Genomic DNA, 17,733 nt, shown 5'->3' on the forward strand with positions numbered 1-17,733 from the left:
TTTTCTCTGAAATCCTCTCAGGTTGTAACAAAAACACACAAACACACAGTGTTGGGAAAAAAGTGCAAGTGCAACAGGGAAAACGAGAGTGAGGGGGGAAAAAAACAAAAAGAGCTGAAATTGCCTCATTAATGCATCCGGCGTGCTGCCCTGAGCCTTTCCCTTTTGCCTAGGCCCAGCGGGAGCCCTTTTTATCAGGCCAAAGGACACCTTTCGCTGAGCCATTAGCAAAACAGGGACAGATGCACCCTGGCAAATTCCCCCCCGTCATGCACCGGCAGAGAGGTGGATGGAGGACGGACCGAGCGTCCCGTAAGCAGGCAGAGGGGTGCAGCCGCTGTGACCTTGGCCCGGTGGGCGTGGGCATCCGAAGGACGAGACGTCAGCACTGATGGCCCAAGCGCTGTCCGGAGCCAACCCCCCCATCCCTGAGGTTAATGGCTTTTAGCTGTTCCTGTCCGAAAAATGGTAATGACCGCCGCCCCGGGCTGTCGAGGACGCAATTACCCCCATCAGGTTTCCCCATGCTAAATATGATTTGACCAATCAGCATAATTTGGAGAGTGTTCCGCTTGGCGGCGTCCGTAACTGGTTTTGCGCTGATCTCGCCCTGCACGGTTAAGTGCTGGGCTAATAGCGTATGGAGCATTTGACAAATTGACATTTTCATCCAGGGGAGAGCTCGGGATGCACCCAGAGCAAAAAAAGAAAAGGAAGGTCAAGTAAATTTGGACCAAGGGATGCTCAGAAGGTATAGATGAATTTTGCTCCAGCTTGCCTTCATTCATCTTGTATACAGTTTGAATAAGCGCATTCAACAGAAGATGCATTATGGCAGCAATGTGAGTGAAGGTGAGGGCTGCTAAAAACAGAGTCAACACTGCAGATGATGGTTTGATGACATAAAACGGTAGCTGGTTCAGAGCCCTGGGAGGGGGACAGTGACATGCAAGCCAAATAAAACTACAGAGCAAAGCCTATTAATTAAACCCCTGCCGTTTGTGTGCCTCACTCCCTTGCGCTTCATAAAACAGGATCAAATCGTCCTTCAGAAATGAGCAGCAGGCAAACCACAATAGAAGAATTACAGAGAAAAGAGCAACTCAAGGATTGCCGATGTTTTACTGTCCTAGAAAAATCACTGAAAATACCTTTTTTGTAACGATTCATAAAATTTAATAATTATCTCGCTCCTCCACCTAAAACTGCCAACTTGCCTTCACAAGATTAACATGCAAAATCGAACTGATGATTAAGAACTGCTAATTACATTTAACAAATATTTACATGTAACAAAAGTGTGCAAAATCTTGGAAATTCAATGCTGATTTATGCTCATGGCTCATCAGTTAGAAATACCAAATTAGTTTAGTTTTGCTCTGCCATTTATTTTTAGAGACAGCAGCCACAGACAGCTGCCACCATAACAGACAAATTTATGGATCTTAGTGACACATGTTATTGATTACTGGACATTGTGAAACCTGCGCGCCCAATAGCAGGCCTTCCCGCTGCCCTATGTACCCTAGTTCCTGTAACTCGAGAGCCATCAATTAAGCAGATGATTAGCCCCTGGGGCAATAGGGACACCTGGTCAGTGGGCAACAGTAGACATGAGGGATTCTGTGTGGAGAGTAGGGGGATGGAGCAAGTTACTCACAGATGTAGTAGTACTCGTGTCCTGGGCGGAACTCAAAGCCCAAGGAGAAGGGCGTGAAGAGTTGGAACTTCTCAGAGAACTTAAGCGGCCCGTTGGGGCTCAGGGGCCGATTGCACTCCCAGCGCTTGAAGCCCTTGATAAGGTGGTTGCAGGTGATGTAACTGTCGTAGCTAACCATGTAAAGGACATAGCGCTCCATGCGCTCCGGTGGCAGTGGCACCTCGTAGTGCGGGCAGTAGATGTCGAGGTAGTCATTGATGGCTACCTCCACTGTGTACTCTCCATGTACGAACCTACAGAAAAAACACAGGCAACAAACACAATGCTATTACATTTTTGTGACAGACAAGTGAATTTAAAGATGACAGAGAGGTCCCAATTCAAATCTGAAGCCTAGCCAAACGTAAAATTGGAATGCGAGGTCATTAACATCATATTCAAATTCAAAGGAGAAGGAGAGACTTTGTGCTTGTTAGAGCAACTTGAAATATTATTATATGAGTATTCAAGATACAATAAAAGAGTTTCCAAAAGGCAGTGCAAAAATAACAAAACATATCAGTTCAGAATGACTAAAGTGATTTTACAGTAGTTCGCAGCCCAGCGAATCTTACTCAGTGAACTGGTAACTTGAAGTGGCTATTGTATAATCTACGAAAACATAAAATAACAGAAAATATTAGATCAACATTTGGTATTGGCAGGTGCTTAATATTAAATGACTTGGATTGGGATCAGGGCAAAGAAAAAAATCTGGACATCCCTACAGGAAGCTATAAAAACAAAAAGGACATGAAGGGAGGTTCCAGCTGACGCAAATCCATATGTCCCATTTAACACCACTAGCCCTTGAACTAGACTTTTAGGAGTGCCAAAATGATCTCATCAAGCTGGTGCAAATAGCTGATGGCACATGTCACTCATGCAGGAGATATTCTCATTGCACCCTGTGACTAGGGGTGGTGTGGGGAGGGGAGTCGGGTGAGGATAATGTGGGCCAGTAGTGCTGAAGAGGGACTGACTGGAATGACCAAGCAGCATGGGACAGGCAGAGATTGACAGGGGTTCACAGAGTGAGAGCGGCTTCATTAAGCGCTTTCACAAGGTCTGGCTCTCGCCCAGCTTGGCTGAAATGAGTTTGTCGGCCGGGGCAATTTAGATACAAATTGAGCACCTGCATGGTGGCATGAGCTGGCTAAATCCCGAGGACTGCTGCAGCTTCGCTCGAACCTACGGCTCTTGGCACACCCCGGTCAAATTGCCCAAAGATGACTGCGCATGTAGATGCAGATCTGTTCCATATCCCAGTCCTATTCTTAGCTCAAGGCATGTATTATATTTTTAACGCTGTTTCGCAGCTGGGAAAAGTGATGAGTCGTGTTCTCTTTGGAGGAAGCATTCCTATTTCTTCTGCCTTGTGAGCTTTATGTGAATGAGATGTGACGGCTCCGGTAGAGAGATCTCAAATGGTTTGTTATCAGCGCAACTGACACACCTGCTCCACAGTGTTGCACTAGGTCTTCAAGGGTACAAAAAGGCCTGTCAAGATATGCAATACACATATTCCTAGAGTCTTGGAGTGCTAATTAAAATTAGACGATTCTTATCAAATTAGATTCAGAAAGGTACGTGGAAACGCTGGCTGAGTTTTGGACAGGCTGAGTTGATGGGTCAGAGCGCTTAGCAGAATTTCATGTACAAAAAGCTCCAAAAATGGGTGGAAATACACTTCATGGTTCATTACGAAACCCAGACACAAAGCCCCTCCACTCTTTTGTCCTCAGAAAGACCTTACAAAAGCAATGGTGCCAAAACAGAACAGGCTAGCACCATGGCCCTCTTTAGACTATAGGCTTAAGTTATGTTTATAAGAACAGCACACAGCTCTGCAGCCTGGGGTCTTTGAAAGAGACAGGGGGCAGGGGCAAGAGGGGGGTAAGGAGCAAAGAAGGAGGGAAGGGGGGCTTGGAGTAAGGCTTGGCATCAGATGACAGCTAATCTGGGTGTGGAATTACTGTCAGAGGGCTGTGGAGGGGCCAAACTCCAGCTGCCGCCACGCAAGGCTTCTCCAAACGCCTCCCTCCCTTATCGCTGCTGCCCAGAGATCAATCCCTCTTTTCAGTGCATGTACTTTTTTTTTTTTAATTTCTTTTCCCTCCTGTTCCCTCCAACATGTCACTTTCTTCTCCTTCCATCGTTGGCACTCTTGAAACCCACACATTGCGCGAATGCTGACAGCCTGCTTGACTCTCCCTCGCCAAGCATCCAGTGCACCGAATGAGCCTAAATAAAATATAAGGAGAACCTGGCTGTAGTGGCCAGGATTATCTACTTTTAGAAAAGAACACTTCATCCCATTTCAGCAGAGAGCTCTCTCTATTACCCTGGTACTGTGTACAAAAGAATACTTTTGTTAGTACTGGGGTGCTGCACTTCCCGCTTTCATGCTCAGGCCATTCTTTTGTGTGGAAACGTGTTTGCCTTGCAGTGTGATTAACTCTTTGCCAATTTGTCGTGGGATGCTTAAGACAGAAAAGCTAATGAAAAAGTTGGGTGTGCCCAACCTTTCTGGTGCAACTGATGCTGTCTAAATTTAATTATCTTGCCATAAAAACATGTGTTAGGATCCCTTTAATGGCTGACACATCATTACGGCACGTTGTGAGAGCGTAGCATCTCTCTTTTGGATTCCTAATGTGTATTATGTCTCAATAAATCAATAGCAATGCCTTCTCCTACCTCTCCCTCAACTGGCATTAAAGGCAATGGAGGTTGCCTGACATTTTAACATTCCCAAAGTCTGAGCAACTCCTTTTAATTGAGACTTGTGGCTGGGTGTAAAAAAACGACCACATGGACGATGGCTGGTTGATGTAGGTGGAGCTGAGAGGAAAGAGAATGAGATGACAGATGAAAATATCAATAAAAGCAGCCATTGCGTTTAGAGAGAGTTAATGCATGCGGCTAAGAGAGCTGCGTTCATCAATCACTCTTTGGTCTTCTTATTGCTCCTTGAGCTTCTCCTGATTTAGGATTGGCCTCCCCAAACAATTTCCCCCTGTTCAGAGCCATTAGGAGACAAACATCCACTTATATGGTGTTTACTTCCCATCTGATCTTCACGGTATCAACTTTCTCAAATACGGATCGATGCCAGGCCAACAACAAAATAGGAGATAAAATCTGCCACGCCGCACGCTGATCGAAGGCTGACCATTTCGGCAATGGTGGTTGAGAAATGTAGTTAACGCAAAGCCTAAAAGCCTGGCCTCCCTCTAATATAAGTGCCCCAGCCGTGCGTCGTTGCAACCTCCCTTTGGTCCTATATCCCACGCAGAACTACCCCTGCAGTCTCTCAATTGCATGCTCTCCAGACAACTAGGAACACATGGCGGTGATTGATCAATTAGGCTTTCAAACTAAAAGTCGTGCACAGACTTTGAAGCTCCTTGAGAGGTTGGTGCTCTGCTTGGCCACCAAAATCCCCATGGGACTTCAATTAATCAGACGAAACTGTTTGCATTCGCCGTGTTTAGAAGAAGGAGATTCTCAGCGTGAACTTTTCAACCGGTGCCGCTCTCCCAGGGGTTTGAAGCGTCCTGATTTACTGTTGCGTCAGGCGCGCCGCAGCCTGCACTGCGCTCCAGCTCTGGTCTTTATGACTTCCTTTGGTAAATGTTTGTCTGTAACTGGGCCTGCTTTTAAGGCCAAGAGCAGGAAGCATCTGCACCGCAAGAGGTCAAAACCAAACAAGTGGATCTGATAAGAGGGATACCATAATTTATTACGGTATTTGACATTTTCAGCCAAGGAGCCAAAGAGTCATTAAAGCCATTAGGAGTCGTAAAGCCAGCCCTGAGAGTTTCAGGTCCTGGTTAAGTGAGAATGGGCCAATTTGTATGCTGCTGGATCTCTAATAATGTACACCTATGGATGGAAGTCAAATGTGTTAGTCCAGAGGTCATCAACTAGCAGAGTGTGGTCAGGAGGCAGACCCAAAATATTTCAATGGATCAAACTAAGCACTTGAGGAAAAAAAACGTCTGTAGCAAAGTCGATCAACATATAAAAAAGTGCTGGTACTTCTGTAGCAGTGCTGTTCTACAGTTTATCCACTTCACATGCATTTATGTTAAAGAAACAGAGACTAGCTACAGGGCTAGATATCAGGTCAGAAAGCGAATGTTACATATTTTCATAGATTTTTATTTTATTTCGCTATTTCTGGAGTAGAGAAGTAAAAAAAATAAGTAAACAGAGAACTTAGTTTTTCTATCTGTTTGTAGTTCAAACTGATTTGTTTCATCTGTTGAAAGTCTGTGGTGTGAGTAAAACATTTGAATTTTTTTTTCTTTTCTTCTTTTTTCTTTTTAAAAAAAAAACAAAAAACAATAGCCCAATGGCCATACAGTTTAAAAATGCTCATTAGAATACACAAGTACATTCAAAATAAAAGTTTATCAAAATGTATTTGATGTGAGTTGTCTAGACTATCAAACTTATCAAAGAGGCTAAATGAAAAGGAATGAGCTGCTTTTTAATCTCCTATTCTTGAGTAAAATCCTCAGCAGTGGTTTCTTAGTCCACACGACATATTTTATATTTAAAAAACAAATTGTATTGTAGATCAAGAGGGCAAAAAAAACAAACATTCATTTCCCTCCCTGGTGAGCACTACACTCTGGGCTCTTTCATTCCTTTCAGCCTAGATCTTGACCCAATGCAAAGACTTTACAAGAGAGAATTTTTCCAAGGGATGCCAGTTCACACAGAAGAGCAGATCCCTTAACATTACGTGGATTTCTGCCTTGTGTTTAGGTAGGCAAGACTTTCCGTTGCTGTTGATTGTGTCTGTCTTTCACCTTTTGTTGACTTCCAGCTGAGGCAAATGGATGAATTTATTCTGCAATTAACCGATGACCCAGCTGAGTTTGTTTAACACAAACATAGCCGGCTAATAACTTGACACAACCTTTTCACACATGTCAGAACTAATTTTGCTTCAAGCCTTGTGCCATTATGTTTGATGAGTCTCATCTAAGGCAAATAGCAGACGTTCGAGCATCCATAGTATCCGTTGGCATGCTAGCGTTTGGACTTATTCTTTTAAGACATGGAGAGATAGAGGTTTTTGTGCAGGTCAGTTTAGTGGCAGAGGTCCAGCAACACATGTGACAGAGCTGTGCTGGTGTTTATAATAGACTGACTGGAGGAGACGGCCCAGTGCTGGAGGCCACGCTGTGTATGTGTGTGTGCGCGCACGTGTTTCAGAATGGTTCTTTGTGCTAGCGGGACCAGGTCTGGAAGCCATTTCCACGTGCAACGGCTCGGACTTTAACTGCAGCCCACCTCTCCCCATGTGGAACATGTTTATTGTTCTTCGTGTCAGGCAGACGCCGAGCCCCCCCCTCAGCTCCAGCTCTAACCGCCCCTCCCCAGCATCTCCCCACAATCTCGCCTGTTATTCCAACTCGGCTTGAGCAATTTTCCTATCACTGCGTTTACGCAAACTTAACCCCCAGCTAATGCTCAGTCAGTGCTAGTGAGAAGAGAAAAAAATACTCTGAGAAAGAAAACAAACAAAGACAGAGAGTGCCTCGAGGGACAAACTGCCTCTGCTTGGCAAAGATGAAAGAGTTGGATCTCATCTTTCCCCCTGTGCCATCCCGATTCCTCTCCCATGTTTAGTTGTAACCAGACGGCTAGATTTTGGGAGGTCCGTGGTAATTAGCACAGTGGCTTATGCAATGCCGTATTAAGCAGAAGCATGCATTGAAACCTACAGGGTGTCCTCGTTTTCCCACAGTCACAGTGCAGTGGCAGCGGTGGGATAAAAGAACACCATCCTCACCGGGCAGCTGCGCTTCTCTCCTTAATTACGTGTCTGTGTTTTGGCCTGTTCTCTCAGACCAGTCATTCAGATGGGTTGTGGTGAAAAGACCAATCACCAAAAAAAGAAAAAAAGGAAGAAAAGAAACAAAAAGAAACAGCCGGTTGAGTCCAGACAAATTGCAGAACAATCAACAAGCAAAGTAAATCTGTTTTCTATAATAGATGAGAAGCTACACAACACTAAGCTGTTTTCTATCATTATAGCAGGAACTGATCAAGATGAAATCTGAAACCTGGCTTGCACTTTATGTATACATTATATATCATATGGATCAATGCATACCATACTGTATTACTGATTGCCTGCTTGCTAATATGCTGCATAACTGGCCAATGAAACAGCCGAAAAAAAAAATCTGAAAAACTAGTCAGTTTGTGCGAAAGTTACATGCAAGATGTAATGATAGTTAGGATGACCCCCCTTATATCATGCACATTAGCATCTCCTTCAGATGTGCAATTACTCTGCATGTGTGTGGTCCCTGCCTCAACAGTTGCGTTAACAGTAGGAAGAATTGCGATTTCGGTGCCGAATGACTGTTAAGACGCACTTTTGCGCGTACCTGCAGTTACCTGTCGAGAAGGCAGGCCGCATTTTCGTCTTGTTTCTCACAGCCCTGCGAACAAGGGAGGAATAATTACACTCCCTCTGACTGGGGAAACTATTTATCTTTGCCTAAATCCCACACAACAGCCACAGCAGCAGGCAGGCAGGGAAAAAAACACAGCACATCTGTGACGGTTTGCACGTCTGGAAAAAAAAAAAACTGCGGGTGGTTGGGTGAGGGGGGCTGATTTGGAAAGGCTCAAACACGCATGCATGCGCACCCACATTCAGAACAGGGGGCTGTAGGAAGACAAGTCTCCTACAAACACTCTGGTCCAATCTAATTGCCCTCGGGTCAAATGCAGGTGGTCTGAAGCTTAAGCATCACTTTTTTGTCCAAATGCAGGGCTGTACGTATAATTTTTAAGCATATAGTGGTGGTGCTATAAACGTTCAAAGTGGTGTAGTGCAAATGAAATTCTTTTATCACTAACATAAAAAACTGCACAACAAGTGGAACAAATTGTCATTTTAACTGTGAAAAACAGAAGCAGCAGATACAAGGTTTGTATCTTAATGCTCATTTTGTGAAACGTATAGATAAATAATTTTCTCCTGAATAATTCAGATTCCCCACAAGGGGCCGCCGTTAGCACTCATGTAGTGTTTTTCTGCATCTTTGCGTGTGAGTAAACACTCGCCAGCAGTAATGCATGTATGGTTGGAGTCAAATTGGGTAACTAAACAGATTATCACCTACAGGTTGGGCTCAATGTTATTTAATATGTGATAGATTATAGGTTAAAGATACAGACAGATAAAGGCAGCAGGGGGTTCCTCTGCTTTTGAATCCAGAGACACACTGAAGAGGACTTTTATTTTTTAGCAGGTAAACTGTATAACCTTAAACTGTTAATGGCTATATGTATGACATTAAAGCCCCTGTCTTAACAACCTTTGAGCATTTTGTATATCTCAAGGCCCTTGGTTCACAAACATTTGGATCTTCTCTCTATTGTTTGTATTACCTGATGGACTACAACTACCATAAACACAACAGGTCACATGATGATGCTGAGCAGATAACTTGGGCTGACAGAAAATGTTGTATATTGCATACACCAAGTACAACCTTGTTTCCAAAAAAGTTGGAACACTGTGCAAAATGTAAATAAAACAGAATGCAATGATGTGCAAATCATTTAAACCCTATATTTATTTGAAAATAGTACAAAGACAACATATCAAATGTTGAAACTGAGAAATGTAATTGTTTTTTGAAAGATATATGCCCATTTTGAATTTGATGCCAGAAACACTGCGAAAAACTGTGACAGGGCCATGTTTACCACTGCGTTGCATCAGCTCTTCTTTTAACAACACTCTGTAAGCATTTGGGAACTGAGGAGACCAGCTACTGTAGTTTTGAAAGTGAAATGTTTTCCCATTCTTGATATAGGCTTGACATAAGATTTCAACTGCTCAACAGTTTGGGGTGACAATGGGTGACAGGTCTGGGCCGCAAACCGGTTTAGCACTTTGCATCTTTTACTACAGAGCCAGGCTGCTGTAATACGTGCAGAATGTGGTTTGGCGTTGTCTTGCTGAAATAAGCAAAGCCTTGCCTGAAAAAGACGTCATCTGGATGGCAGCATACCATCATGAATGTTGGCTTTTGAACCGTGCACTGATCAAACTGGATGGTCAGTCTCCTCTTTAGCCAGGAAGACGCAGCGTCCAAGATTTCCAAAATGCCTTCTACAGAATCGTGTCTCTTTTTAATGCAGTGCTGCTGGACAGCCCGAAGATCAAGGCCATCCAATGCTGGTTTTCAGCCTTGTCCATTGCATAAAGAGGTTTCTCCGGATTCTCTGAATCTTTTAATGATATTATGTGCCGCAGATGATGAAATCCCCAATTTTTTGCTATTTTACATTGGGAAACATTGTTCTTGAATCGTTGTTGTGCTATTTGCCCGTGCTGTCTTTCAAAGAGTGGTGAACTCCTACCCATCTTTACTTGTGAAAGACTCTCTGAGATGCTCTTTTTATACCAAATCATGTTACTAACCTGTTGCCAATTAACATAATTGGTTCTAAAACGTTCCACCAGTTTTCATTTTTTTTAAAAACATGACACAACTCTCCTGATGCCCTGTTCCAACTTTTTTGAAACATAGTTTTGGAGTCATATTCAAAATGAGCATATATGTTTCAGCATTTGATGTGCTGTCTTTTTACTGTTTTCAATTAAATGTAGGGTTTGCACGTCATTACACTGTTTTATTTACACTGGATCTTATTCACACAGGATTCATTTCTCCTAGCATGTGCAACATTACTATTGTGTTGTACAGCTCTGCCCAAATGTATCCAGTTCTTACCAGATAGAGGTCTGTTTACGTTAATGACAGTCTCATGTACAAGCAAATACACACAGGAATCATCAGGGCTCACAGCAACAAAATCACAACCAAGCATTAAGATTTGTAATGTGAACACCTTTAAATGGCAACTGTAACCAAGCCTCTGGGCCAGCGGCCCACTCCTCTCTGCTCCTCTGGCTTCATCGACAGCCTTCACGCCCAAGATTAACCAAGAGAGAAAGGAAAAGGTGGGTCAAACACGGCGCTGCCCCACTGCCCGATGGCCCGCTGATCAAAGCCGACGGCTATTGGCAGAGCCGTGATAAATTATGGTCCTGTTCGTTCAGCGCAGAGCCGCTGCTGGCCGACTTCCTCTGGCCTCTTGTGAACCCTAATGAGTAGACACTTATTAACACCAGCAGCAACTATCAAACAGTGTTTAACAGGTGCGAGTCTGACTGTGTAAATGGTCCATGTGCTCACCAGTCTCTCTCCAGCAGTTTCTGCAAGGTCTCCTTTGACTGATTAGCACTATATGGGGTACTCAGCTTCATTGAGTGCTGTGCTATTAGCTGTCTATATTCTCCTCAAGGAGCAAAACATGTGCTAAGCATACTGGTAAAAAATACAGGCTGCAAATCCAGCCGAAGAAGGCAATTAAGATGAGATGGCTATCCACATATAACTGTCATTTTGTGAGTTAGGATCATGCCTTCAAAGTATGATGGTAGCATGAGGGGACACTGATTGAGGGAGGGGAGGAAACTCAGTTCTGGCCACTTCTTCTGGGAGCAAGAAGGCGGCTTTTTGGACCATGGTAGGACTGGCGTTAGACTGAAAAAAGAAGCAGGTTTCAGGCATGGTCCTCCCCCCAAATTTCTGTTATTCCACAACTCTATTTATTACAGTTTGCATATCAGCCTTCTGCACAGTTGGTTTTGTTATGAGTATTGTTCTGAGATCTCAAAAAGACAGTGCTGATGACCAAATTATATATTGCACAATCCTAACTAAGAGCTATATTTTACATGTTGAGAGTTCCTGTATTAGTAATGGTATTTGTCACTGGAATAAAGTACTAAAGGACTCTGATTACGTGAAGACAGAACATACAGTAAGAATTCAGCTGGCTCAATATGCATAATCTAATCAAAAGTTATCAAAAACATGTCATAACAGTTTTCCAGCTTCTGCTTTGTGAGGGAAAAAACATCCCAAGAGCCTTGAAGAGTTCAAATATTTCTAGCTTCCTTGCTCTGTAATCAATGATATTTGTTTTGACTTGTGACAAAGCTGTGCATTTTGACTAGGTGAGTTTTCTCTTGCTTTGACTGACAGAAGCACTTTAGATTAATCGCAGGTTTGCCAACAATTTGCTTCCGTTTAATTTGCCGAAAGCATACTCAGCTTTCTGAAAACATTAGTCTGTGATAGGGAGAGAATCAGCAGAGGAGTGCAAGAGGACATTAACCTTCCTTACGTCTGCCATATGCAATCACTTACTTTCATGTTTTACAAAGTAGGGGATTTCATGGCAGTTTACCAGATTAGGTTGATTATGGGGAGTGAAGAAAAAAAAAAAAAGAAACGAGATACACCCTCTCTGCATATGTTGTCCTCTAGGGGGCTTCTGAGCTCTATAATATTGCAGCGAGGTAGTTGGTGCACTCCTTTACGCGGATGAGATTACACACTGTTTGTCTCATCATGGGGTGGGTAAACACCTGTCTCAGAAAACACACCATCAAAAGCAAACAAGAGCAGCGCCACAAGTGCTTCTGCATGCTTACGGGTGGCATGGAGGCTCATGAATTCACATGCACACACATACACATTGACTAAGGCGCACAGACGCAAATGCAACACCTCTCCCCTTGAACATCCCGTAACAAACATACAAAGCAGTTCTGCCTCTTCTAATCTCAGGTTTCCGGCTTTGCGTGCAAGGAGGTACTCGAGTTTGCCTGTGTATGTAATGGAGGGGGGCAGTGGAGAGGGGGGCGGGATGGGTGGACAGGCACCCAACCAAAAATGATAATGATGCCATGCACTCTAGAGCTAAGTGTATCACAAGGCCTACTCTCCGCTGCCTGCCCTCTTTGTCTTTTTTAACACCATTAGCAAAGTGCCGGCTAATAGAGTTAGAGCCAGGGCCCGGTCCACAGGAGAGGGATTGGGTGACGCGTTCGGCCTAAGAGCCCATCTACTCGACTCCTCTCATCTTGCCCTGCAAGGCTTTTTAAAGGGCCTTGATGTATTCTTTTATTTTCTCTCTCTGAGCACTAGGCACATTTCACCGCTATTGTGCCCCTCAGTCAAACAGCCTGCAACAAACCAAGCTGCTTCAGATGGCCTACACTAGAGTCTTCAAAAGTATCATTTCAAAAGCTGGAACATTTTAAATGGAGATGCTCTAACCCAGGATGCACCAACATTTGCAGCACGCTTTGTTCTATCAAAGCCCTTAACCAGTCTAGACATATATAAAAAATTTGCACTGGCCACTAAAGCCACCAAGCTGATGAGTTTTTCAATTTGACAATTTTTAAAAATATTATTAAAAAGGAAATTATGTGCATTTTATATCTGCCTATATATATTTGCATTCATATCTATGTGTATTTATAGATATATTCGTGTTATTCAAGCTTCTTAATTGCCTATTTCAGGTTTTAAAACTGTGCCGGTCTGGTCGCACCATTTGACTTACTGGTGCCACCTGACTTTTCAGACTGATTTCAAATTAACCACTCATAGAAACCTTGAACTTGAGTTTATACTTACTTTTTTTTTAAATGAATAAACATTATCATAATAATTATACATTTTCATGGTTTTCCTGAGGTCATACCACCTAATATGGTAAACTGAACCATGACTCAAAAATCACAGTTTTCACAATCAAACTAACCTTGGCATTGCACAATGAAGGTCACTTGGGATCTTTTTTATAGTGCAATACTCCAACCCTTCTTTCATAATAGCATGTCAAAATAAAAGTTTTTGGTTGTGCCGCCTGACATTTGGTTGTTAGGTATTGTTTAGGCGCTGCATTGATATCCTCTCGATGTAACACAACTTATTTAACACTTCTTTTATTTTAAGGCCTTTTTTCCTACAGTGATATTAGCAAACATTAGCAAACGGAACAGCTAGTGGAGCACGTCAGTAGGAGGTACCACCATGATAGCATGTTAGTGGTAGTTACAGTTAACAAACTGTGACAAAATGTGAGTTTCATGTCCATCCAAACAGGTTTGTTAAAAGGGAAAGCATGTGCAAAAAATCTCTAAGGTAAATGGCCACTTGGGCCATTCTGCATTTTTAGTGGTTCTGCATTTTTAGTGGCCAAAATGTAAAAGGTGGACAGGGTCAATGGGCTATAGAGGTGGGCATTATGGCAAAAATACAACACCATGATACTTGAAGAATGTACAAGAGATGTCACAATATTTCTTTTTTTCTGACATCTGATAAGTTGGAATGTACAATAGAACCAGTGATGCCACATTTAACAATTTAACAAATACCATCATTTAACATTTAACAAATACCATCAAAAACTATGAATACAATTATTTTTTAAATTCAATTAAACAGAAATAATTTTGCTCTCATTGTAAAGAAACATGCAGTTGTTCAGTGTTCCTTAAGTACTGTCGATGTCCACGATATGCTCAGAAAAGCATACTGTGAAGTATAGTGACGTAATTTATGATGATAACAGTAAATATAATCAAAGTGCCCAGCCCTACCTGGCAATAAACAATGTCTACCCCTGTCCTCTACAAAAAAATTGTTTTGCCAGTTCAGTTCCTTACACCCTCACTGAGAAAAAATGAGATGAAACAATTGAAACTGCAATGATAACACATTACCTGAACATGAAGACCACACATGCACACAAAAACTTGTGATTTGGGCACCACATGACACAAGCAAATTGTAGGTTCATGCAGAGACATAACACGTAAGGGGTCTAAACAGGAGCATATGAATTGGGCAGCAGTGTACTACAAGGCATGGCCTTAGGTAGCTCTACATTGAATTATGCTGTCTTTATCTACAGCAGCACTATTAGTAAAAGAGGGTGGTTCATTGAATGACCATTCAGTGGAGGCCTTCTTCTGTAATGTTAATAGCAAATTAATCCAAAAAAAGTAAATGTGATTCTTAGTAGATATGCATGCTGCATAGGAAATCCTAGAACCAAACTTTCTCTTTTATATAAGCATATCTTTCATTTGGATCAGTGTATGAGGTGCTCTAATGGAGGTAGCACTGCTAGTTGCATTCCATGTGGGCATGCAGGCACAGCGAGAGAGAGTGAGAGAGAGAAGAAAGAAAGAAATGCAGAGGCATCCTTACAGGAAAACATAAGGCAAATTTGCAAGGAGAGCCTTTAGGAAGACCAAGACCTTTGTGTTTCTTCATCACACATCAGTTAACAAGCTGTACTGACAAGCTATATTCGTCCACTCCCTGTTGTAGGTAGGTGTGTGGTGGGATGGTCTGCACACTCAGGTTGAGGGCCATGGTGCCTCGAGGATGGCCTGCACCGCCCGCAACTTGAGCCTTGTAATGACAAGACTGGGACAATGCAAGCAGTGTAGTCACCATCCAGCTCCCAGGCAGGGCTCCCAGATGTGAGATAAAAGATACAAGCCCAGAGACAAAGTTATCTGTGGCCTGCATCGGCCAGTGGGGGAACGGGAAACCCAAGCCTATTGTGGGCACTGGATCAGTGTGTCTAAAACACCCACAGGGGCAGTAGACAGTGGCAGCAAAGCGCGGCCCCCTGGGCGGACAGCTCTGCAACACGGGTAACCCAAGCCTCCACTACTGCCCATTTCCCAGGATCGCCCCCCCCACCCCCCACCGCTTCTCCTCCCCCACAGGCCTAACCACCCACCTCCTCCATAGCCACCATTGGGCCTTTTCAAGTATGTGCCTGGAAATGCTCTCCTGAAGTGACGAGATGACAGATTTCGCTAAGAGACGCATCTGTTGTCACATGCCTCATCTTCCTCTTTCTTCTCTCTTTCAGAGCCTGGTCATATTTCTGATGTATTAGCAGTATTTTTCCTTGGGCTGGGTGAGACATTTTTCATTTGAGACTGGATCTCAAGTGAAATTATTTTCCTCTGTTTGTGATCACACTATAGTTTTTTTATGGAAAAAAGTATTTAACCAAGACAAAAAATGGCATTAGCTAATAAAGGAAGGTAACAGTGAAAATGCAGAAAGCAAGTTTTTTTTTACAAAGCATTTAATGTATTCCATACACATTTCTGTGCCAAATGAGACGAACAAGCAAACCCTCTTTTTTTGAGGGAGGCTGTTAGATATTTTTAATCTGACGCTGAGCCACTCCTCAACAGGAGGACGGACAAGTGCTTCCCGAACAGAGCTGATGCATTTTTCATGACCTTGTACATGACGCGCTGATTGCCTCAGAGCCCCTCGGAATCGAGAGTGAAGAAATGAAATCAATTAGTGGGGAGTGACGGCAAGGTTCTTCCGACCACTACTCAGAAACGGTCCCGACAGAACAAAGGCGGTGAGTGGACGTGTGCTAAGGCCTCCCGAGAACCTGTCAGTGACACGCTGCTGTCAGCCAGCACCTGAACCCCCCCCCACCACCCAACTCTCCTTGTTTGCCTTCACAACGCAGGGCTGGAGAAGCCCAGTGAATCAAAGGTGCTCAGGGATCAAAGGCAAGTTCGCCCGCTGCACTGAACAGGCAGTACAGTAAAGCGGTCCTGACAGAAACGGTGCTGCCAGTGAACCTCACTCATGCTTCCATGACCTGAACGACAACAGAGGACGCAGAGCTGCCGGTTCACTCTCCGTGTTCTAGCGACGAAGGGGAGGAGTGCCCCTGTTCACCTGCCTGGCTATGGATGCCTTGTGTTTGCATTCTGCAAGCTTGTAGGCGGGAAGTGGCATTTTGCAGTTATTCTGTCAGTTGTTGCCAGATAAGCATGCCTGTGACAGGGGCTCTGATTTGGATCTTTCTTCTGACCAAGAACCAAGAGTCTCCAAATAAAATCTGCACCAAAACAGCTGTGCAGCACTCAACTGCACTTGACCAACTTTTTCCTCCAATAATACTTGAATCCAATTTGTTGGTTTGTTGTTTTAATTTTTATTAAGCTTTATTTAAGCAGGAACTTATTTATAAATAATTTGTGGTCTCTTACATAGATTTCTTAGATTAGGATGTAATGTATAATAGGTACATTTAAGTAAATAGAAAACACAACACATGCCTTTTCAATCAACAGTTGAACAGGCATAAGATTAAAGAGAGAAATACTACCTAATAGGAAAAAATTCTGTATGTGTACGTTAGCACTAAACACTTTAAATGACTGTAATTGTCTTGAGCCAAAATTAGGCATGAAGTACAGGTACAGTTGGAGTTCTGGAAGAATAAGCTTTGCCAGATCACCTCCAGCCTTAATGCACCGCCTTGCTCAATGCCACGTTACACTAAACCCAACCACAAAGCCTCATGGTCTCTGATTACAGTCGACCCCTGCTGAACTTGTGCTGAACTTATGTGTGCGCACATGGTACTTTGAGCGTTACACCACTGTATGCCTGTTCACAGATTACAATGTGCCTGTGGCATTAAACATTAATGAGTCCATCTCTTAAAAAACAACAAAAAAACACTATAATTTTTCCCTTTAAACCATAATACTTGTGTATGGGTATCTAATCAAGAGGAACTAAATTGGTCAATAATTCTTCACAGAGATAGTTATCTGTGTATTTGCAATCTGCTGGGAGTCTGCAGCCAGGCCCAAAGTGGGGCTAATGAAGGCATGCTTCATTGACTCAGATATTGCCGATACAAGCCAATGGAACAGTCCAGGAGCTATGAAGAGGGGTGTCAACTGCTAAAGACGAATCCTGCCTTTCGTTTCCCTGTCCAGTAGTGAGCGATATTAAAGGGACTGAATCCATCACCGCACCAGACGAGCACCTAGCTGAAGGATCGATAGGGGTCATGAACTCTGACCTGTGAAGCCAAACTGCTGAGCAACGACTGCGATTGGCCCATCGATCTGGGCAACCCAGAGAGGAGAGGGAAAAAGGAAGAGGGAGGAGAGGGGGTGCTACATTTAGCCCTCACTCGGTTAATCAAGGAGAGGCAAGGGCATCGGTGGGCTGGCCTCTGGGGTCAGCTGCAGCGATTTGTTCCTTGGCCGGCTGTTTATTAGGTAGTGCTGAAAAGCCCCTGAGCTCACCCTTGTCCCT

The 17,733-nt window shown here is 43.4% G+C and overlaps 1 protein-coding gene across 1 annotated transcript in view; it reads right to left on the minus strand.

The window, feature by feature from the left end:
• LOC118819370 (ephrin-A2-like) overlaps positions 1-17,733 on the minus strand; it is a 124,113-nt gene that overhangs the window by 11,837 nt on the left and 94,543 nt on the right. The window contains exon 2 of the mRNA XM_036587123.1: positions 1,661-1,953. Within this exon, the coding sequence (XP_036443016.1) occupies positions 1,661-1,953 (293 nt within the window). The remainder of the gene's footprint in view (positions 1-1,660; positions 1,954-17,733) is intronic.

This window comes from Colossoma macropomum, unplaced genomic scaffold, assembly GCF_904425465.1.
Source record: "Colossoma macropomum unplaced genomic scaffold, Colossoma_macropomum, whole genome shotgun sequence".
Lineage (NCBI taxonomy): Eukaryota > Metazoa > Chordata > Actinopteri > Characiformes > Serrasalmidae > Colossoma > Colossoma macropomum.